The sequence below is a fragment of the Octopus bimaculoides genome, unplaced genomic scaffold (assembly GCF_001194135.2).
Source record: "Octopus bimaculoides isolate UCB-OBI-ISO-001 unplaced genomic scaffold, ASM119413v2 Scaffold_25406, whole genome shotgun sequence".
NCBI classification, from domain to species: Eukaryota; Metazoa; Mollusca; class Cephalopoda; order Octopoda; family Octopodidae; genus Octopus; species Octopus bimaculoides.
Window position 1 is genome coordinate 52,112 of NW_026306484.1, and position 8,047 is coordinate 60,158.

At 39.6% G+C, this 8,047-nt stretch overlaps 1 protein-coding gene across 1 annotated transcript in view; it reads right to left on the reverse strand.

The window, feature by feature from the left end:
• The window catches only part of LOC106871835 (fibropellin-1), a 61,315-nt gene that overhangs the window by 12,942 nt on the left and 40,326 nt on the right, over positions 1 to 8,047 (reverse strand). Inside the window, exons 5-10 of the mRNA XM_014918553.2 lie at positions 7,702 to 7,943; positions 6,402 to 6,995; positions 5,533 to 5,575; positions 3,551 to 3,710; positions 2,568 to 2,754; positions 1,380 to 1,477 (exon numbers count right to left, since the gene is read on the reverse strand). Coding sequence (XP_014774039.1) covers positions 1,380 to 1,477; positions 2,568 to 2,754; positions 3,551 to 3,710; positions 5,533 to 5,575; positions 6,402 to 6,995; positions 7,702 to 7,943 — 1,324 coding nt within the window. The remainder of the gene's footprint in view (positions 1 to 1,379; positions 1,478 to 2,567; positions 2,755 to 3,550; positions 3,711 to 5,532; positions 5,576 to 6,401; positions 6,996 to 7,701; positions 7,944 to 8,047) is intronic.

Sequence of the window (8,047 nt, forward strand, 5' to 3'; positions counted from 1 at the left end):
AACTGCAGGAACTCTACCAAATCAGATTGGAACCTGGTGCTGCCATCTGATTCGCCAGTCCTCAGTCAAATCGTCCAACCCATGCTAGCATGGAAAGCGGACGTTAAACGATGATGATGATGATATATATATAAACTACACTCTTGGAGTGGTTGGCGTTAGGAAGGGCATCCAGCTGTAGAAACTCTGCCAAATCAGATTGGAACCTGGTGCAGCCATCCGGTTTCACCAGTCCTCAGTCAAATCGTCCAACCCATGCTAGCATGGAAAGCAGACGTTAAACGATGATGATGATGATGATGATGTGCCGATAGTAGAAAGGATTATTAAACTGGTATCTAAGGCGTTGAGCTGGCAGAAACATTAACATGCCGGGAGAAATGTTTAGCGGAATCTCGTCTGTTGTTACATTCTGAGTTCAAATTGTGCCGAGGTCGACTTTGCCTTTCATCCTTTTGAGGTCGATAAAAAAAGCACCAGTTATGCGCTGGGGTCAATGTAATTGACTTAAGTCCCTTCCCCCAAGATTTGAGGCATTGTGCTTCCAGTTGAAAGGATTTATTAAAGTTGTAAAAGTGTGACACACAGACATTCATATATATTATATTAGATACAATCTGAAATACCCAGTGATCTAAACTAAATCTTTCAATCAAAATTTCATGTTAATTTATGTTTAGCTTATGTTAATTTATGTTCCAAACACCAGCTTAATAACGACAAATTATTTTACTAAATTCTTCATTATTTTCAGAATTAATTGAAACAAATCAGTACAAATATGGTAACTAAAGGGTTCAAGTGATCTAAATTAAAACTTTCAATTAAAATTTCTTGTTAATTTATGTCCTGAGCATCAGCTTTTGAAAGGACAAATTATTTTACTAAATACTTCATTATTTTCAAAATATCTTCAAAAGGTAGTATATACAGGCAGAAATTTGATAACAAAAGAATTATGACATAATTAGAGAAACGAAGTAGCTGATGAAAATATATTAGCAACTAATTAATGGCTAAGAGATGAATCCAAAAGAGATTAACAGGCAATTACCAACGATGACAGCCATTCTAAGATAATTTAATTAGCACATCCAACCCGGCTGTGCTGTTTTGACTGCCATAGGCAGCGATAATTCGCCAGAGAAGTCATTACACAATGGCATATGAAAGTTCGTCAACACCAGGAGATGTAATTGTTGCATCACGTAATTTCAGAGTAATTTGCACTTTTAAAAGTACAATTCTATAAAACACTCACAACGCCCGGTCTGGGAATCGAAACCGCGATCCTATGACCACGAGTCCGCTGCCCTAACCACTGGGCCATTGCGCCTCCACGCGGCAATAGAAGAGACTAAAATGACATTTTTACTTACCGCCGGAGTATCATGATGGCCACCAGGACAACAAACACTACAAACATGGTAACTATGACAACCAAAAGGATGATGTACCAGTAAGATTGAGCCCAATTCTGGAAATAAAGATGATATGTTTGTTTGTATTATATATTTTTTTTCTACTCTAGGCACAAGGCTCGAAATTTTTAGCAGGCGCGGGGGGGGGGGGGGGGCAATCGATTAGATCGACTCCAATACGCAACTGGTACTTAATTTATCGACCCCTGAAAGGATAAAAGGCAAAGTCGACCTCGACAGAATTTGAACTCAGAACGTAACGACAGACAAAATACTGCTAAGCATGCTAACGTCTCTGCCAGCTCGCCGTCTTACTGGTGCTATGTGTTGCAGAAGGGTGCATACAGACGTGTGCATAGTCATATGCAAGGTCTGATCGATAAGTATCCGGAACGGTGGGCAACTGGCAGAATCGTTAGCACACCGGGCGAAATGTTAAGCAGTATTTCGTCTGCTGTTAACGTTCTGAGTTCAAATTCCGCCGAGGTTGACTTTGCCTTTCATCCTTTTGGGGTCGATTAAATAAGTACCAGTTACGCACTGGGTCAATGTAATCGACTTAATCCCTTTATCTGTCCTTGTTTGCCCCCTCTATGTTTAGCCCCCTGTGGGCCATAAAGAAATAGATAAATATCCGGACTGTTGCCATAGCAATGAAGCTAAAGCATCCAGAGTGAAGCTGCTTGGTGTAGATTGACCTTGACCTCTGCTGTGCATGTGCACCAAGTTTTAATGTTCCAGCTCACTTCTGTTGTTTACAGCAATGCTTGGAAGGAAGGTGTGTAGCATGTGATCGTCGTATTGACCATGACAGAGAAAGTTGTCATGCCGATACCTGTGTGTGTGTAATATATATATGTATATATATAATAACAATAAATGGAGCAAAACGCATATAAATAAAAGTTCCTTTAATTCCTACACATGTTTCAAAATATATGTGAGCTCTCCTTCAAAGAAGTAAGAGCTGCTGGAATTCCATATACATTCATCTTCAGGGAATCAACATATAGAAGCAAGACAAATGCGAAATGATGAGGTAACTTACGAGCTAAGATGTGTGTGTGTGTGTGTGTGTGTATATAATATATATGTGCATATATATGGATGTGTGTGTGTGTGTGTGTGTGTATTTCCAGGACTTACCTCTGTGGGTGCGTTTTCTGGGTTTCTGTCGCCTGTTCCGAAGTGCCCCCTGTACACAGGGTAAGTCATGTCACGCTCGACAATGTAGAGAGGAATTTCTTCCCACGACGCTTGCAGATTGTCCAGCTTTGTGTCCACATCTGGAATGTCGGTCGATGCCGTTGCTAGGACACGTACAACACTGATGCTGGAAATGGATGAAGATGTGTAAGGTAGGGTGGTGATTTTAGTGGTTGTAGTGATAATGGGGGGGGTTGATGTAATGGTGATGGTGAAGGTGATAATGATTGGGGTGGAGGGGGTTAGTGGTGGTTGTGAGGACGGGCCAGCCAAAGCCTTGTGAGTGGATTTGGTAGATGGAAACTGAAAGAAGCCCGTCGTTATGTGTGTGTGTGTGTTTGTGTTTTTGTGTTTGTTCCCCCACCATCACTTGGCAACTGATGTTGGTGTGTTTACATCTCCGTAACTTAGCGGTTCGGCAAAATACACCGATGGAATAAGTACTAGGCTTACAAAGAATAAGTTCTGGGGTCGATTTGTATGACTATAGGTGGTGCTCCAGCATGGCTGCAGTCTATGACTGAAATAAGTAAAATAGTAAAAGAATATATATATATATATATATAATATATCTATCTATCTATACATATATATATATATATATATATATATAACAGTAATAATAATTGTCTCCTATTAAGAAACAAAAAAGTTTATATAGGACGGCAAAAGAAGTGCTCAAATATAAATGAGACTAGGAAGGAAGGTGTGTAGTGTGTGATCGTCGCATTAACCATAACAGAGTTATCATGGCAATACCTGCTCAGAGACCTACGCAACGTTACTGAAAGTGTATGGAGAGGAGTGTATGAGCCGCACACAAGTGTACAATGAGTGGCCGAAAAATGTCAATATTGACGAATGTTCTGTGGCCAGAGACACCCCTTACAGCTAAAAATAACTTAATAATTTGAACAACTCACTCATCTTCAGCAGTCATTTTGGTCAATGCAACATCTATGTCCAAATGTTCTTTGTTCAGGCCAACCTGATGAGAAAGTAGGTCCAGCAGATCTCTCTTCACCAGGGACACATCAATGGCATCTATGTCTCCAATAAGGAAAATCTCGGCTGAGTTTGAACCTGCCAAGAGAGAAGTTTGGTTGGATTACAAAAATCAGGTGATGTGTTGCATGGTGCACAAGCCACTAAGTGGTGCTGTCTGCAGATTATTTGGGGGGGGGGTTCCATTTTTTAAAAATTTTATTTGCTATTTTTTCATCAACAACATTTTTCTTCATGTTTTAAATTCACACACACACACACACGCACACACAGACACAGACATTCATACATATAGAAACATACACAAACATTCCGATATACATACACACTAACGCATGAAAAATTCACGCACAAAAACAGCCATCAACATACAAATACAAGCATAATGATTCCGATCTACACACGCACATACACATACACGCACGCACACACACACACAAACACATTTGTATATTTATTTATACAGTTAGCTAGACAGATAGACAGATAGATAGATAGATAGATAGATAGATAGATAGATAGATAGATAGATAGATAGATAGATAGATAGATAGATAGATAGACAGACAGACAGACAGACAGATAGATAGATAGATAGATAGATAGATAGATAGATAGATAGATAGATAGATAGATAGATTAACTGATTAATAGACGAATACACACACACACACACACACACAGCCATAAAAAAACCTCCTTTACTCGCCATACAGACGTTCTACTACTATTAAATGACGGAATTTCTACCAAACCTTTGATCATCTATATACAAAAGATACATTTAATGATTCTGATCTCCAGCAGCAACAACAACCACAAAGACATTAACTACAGTGGGACTGTATATTTCCTATCAAAAGCTCTTGAAACTTTTCAAGTCTGGCGAGACTAAGAAGGCAGATATCATTGCAAAGACGGCATTGTGTGAGACAGACGACAGGATGTCGGCCATCTTTGAAACATCTCGGAAAATTGCAATCGATACAGAACGGTGGGTTCAAAAGAAAGGTTTCGTCGGTGTATGACTGTTAACAGTTTGTTAAGTATCGTGTGTGTAGACGTTTAGACACACAGACACACACACACACATGTATACAGACACACAAAAGCCAAGTTAAGCATGCGAATACATAGTCAGACACATATATTTATATAAATGTATTCTGTGCATGTATGTGTGTGTAAACTTACATGTAAGAATGTTTATACACACACGAATAATATGTACATATATATGTGTGTGTCAATATGATATATACATGATTATATATATATGTGCGTGTGTGTGTGTGTGTGTGTGTGTGCAGGACCAGCTGTGTGGTAAGTAACTTGCTTACCAGCCACATGGTTCCGGGTTCATTCCCACTGCATGGCACCTAAGGCAAGTGTCTTCTAGTATAGCCTCGGGCCGACCAAAGCCTTGTGAGTGGATCTGGTAGACGGAAACTGAAAGAAGCCCATCGTATATATGTATATATATATGTGTGTGTGTGTGTGTGTGTGTGTGTGTGTGTGTTTGTCCCCAGTATCACTTGACAACCGATGCTGGTGTGTTTGTGTCCCCGTAACTTAGGAAGGGCATCCAGCCTTAGAAACCCTACCAAAGCAGACGACTTGAACCCGGTGCAGTCTCCAGCCTCGCCAGCTCCTTTCAAACCGTCCAACCCATGCTAGCATGGGAAATGGACGTTAAATGATGACGACGACGACAATGATGGCGATTCATATATCTGAATAATCCTAATACAGTGGCCAAAGAGTTGAGGACGGATGGCAGAGGGCAGATGGCACGACGCTATTGAGATGATACAATGTTAGACATAGCTAGGCATAAAATTCTTGGCTCGGAGGGACAGGCGTTGGGAACATAGTTGAATGGTAGCCAAGGTAGACTTACCTGGAGGTTGTGGTGTGGATGGCAGGTACAATGACATCGGTATCTGTAAGGACAGAATTTAAAACAAGGAAGAGTCAAAGACTGAAGATAGATGACAAAAGATGGAAGATAAAAGATTGGTGACAAAAAAAACAAAAAAAACACCAGAAGACAGATCACATATGTCAAAAGACAGGTGACAAAAGGATAGAAGTCGAGTGACATAAGACAGAAGACAAATGGCATAAGACTGATGATAAACAAAAAAAAAAAGCAGAAGATAGATGATAGCTGACAAAAGATGGAAGATAAAAGATTGATGACATAAAGAGAAAAGAGAGAATTTAGATGACAGTAGATGACAAAAGACTGATGACAGATGATAGACTATAGATGACAAAAAGACAAAAGAGAGAATTTAGATGACAAAAGACAGAAGATAAATGACAGAAGATACATGATGGAAGACAAAAGACAGAATTTTCATGACAGAAGATAGATGGTTGATGACGAAAGACAGAAGATAGATGACAGAAGACAAAAGGCAGAATTTTCATGACAGAAGATAGATGGTTGATGATGAAAGACAGAAGATAGATGACAGAAGACAAAAGGCAGAATTTTGATGAAGGAGATAGACGATAAAAGACAGAAACAGATGACAAAAGATAGACGATGAAAGATAGATGATTGATGACAAATGACAGAAAATATATGACAAAAAACAGGAACGTAACAAAAGATAGAAGACAGATGACAAAAGACAAAAGATTGAAGATCAAAAACCAGAAGAATACAACAAAAGACTAAAGACAGAGCTAACAAAGGATAAAAACAGATGACTAAAGATTGAAGGAAATAGACACCTGAGAACAAAAGACGATGCTTACCTCACAGGTGGGCCCTGTCCAATCTTCTGGGCAAATACATGTGAAATGTCCCTGACTGTTTAGAGTAGGGTTTTCTTGGTAACAGGTCCCATTATTTGAGCAGGCGTTCAGAACACAGGGTATCATCTTCATGTCACACAATGGGCCACCCCAACCAATGGAGCATACACACTCGTATTGATCATGCCGCTCTATACAGGTGGCGTTCTCGCTGCACTCGTTGTCCAAACAGAGATCCCGCTCGTTGCAAGTCGGGCCCGTCCAACCATGAACACACACGCACTTGAAGTCATTGACGAAATCCAGGCAGATGGCCCCGTTCTGACACGCACCCGTTGCGCATTCATTGATGTTCGTTTCGCAGTTCTGGCCTGTGTAACCGGCAACGCATTCGCATGTGTAGCTGCCATCTGTGTCGTGGCACGTGGAGTTGTGTTCGCATGGGTTGTCGATGGAATCAAGGCATTCGTTGATCTGCACCTGGCATAATTCTCCAGTATAACCGGTCGCACAGATGCATTTGAAATCAGCCTGCAGGTCAACACATGTCGCTGAGCCAACACAAGGGTTGCTGTCACACTCATTGATATCAATCTTCAAAAAAAAAAAAAAGAGACAAAGAAATTCAAAAACAGAAAGAAAGCTACATAAACGTGGCTGTATGGTAAGAAGCTAGTTTTATCACCTTTCAAGTAACTCAGAACAGGTAAAGGTAAGCTTGCCAAAGTTTAAAGCAGCTTAAATATGGAGATTAAGATTGTTTGGTATTGGATATTCATCACGTACAGTGTTCCTAGCCAATCTAATCACCGTCACAGGAGGACAGTCGAAATAAATAAATAGACAAAAGCCTTTCACTTTTATAATATTCTCTAACCAAGTAATAACACTCAATTACAGCATATAAATAAATAATAAATCAAAAATTGTAAAAACTACTAAAAAATATTCTCTAATGCTAATATATGGCCATAGAGATTAAAAAAGTATGGAAGACCTTACATTTACGAGGGAGCTCTGGGCAAAATATTATTGTGCATGACCATCCTTGGGATATAAGAAATGTGTGTAAAGTTTAATGAAGATTGGTTGAGAATTGTTAGTCACTATACACACACATACTGCAATTTATATATACTAGATATAGCTGGTTTAACTATTTAGCATTCAGATTCTTCTGTCAAATGCAATGCTTAATTTATTCACGTTGTTTTGAATTAATCATGGATTATCTTGTTGCTTTGAGATTTCAATGATGTGATCGTTTATACTCTCAAAAACACTAAAGAGCACATCTCACCTCACAATCCTGTCCCTCCCAACCATCCATACATTCACAGAGGTAACCCATGTGTTGGTCAATGCAGGTGGCGTTGTTCTGACAGGGATGCGGCTGGCAGTCGTTGATGCTACTCTCACAGGTGATTCCTGCCCACCCCTCTGTACAGTTGCAATGGAATGTTCCACGGCCATCAGTGCATGTCCCATTGTTGGTACAAGGGTCAGATAAGCATTCTAATATCTCGGTCTCACAAAAATGACCTGTGGCAATGGAAAAAGAAAAAAAAAGGATTATATAAATATACACACATATACATACCCATTTATATCTATCTGTCTGTCTATACATACATGTATATATATAT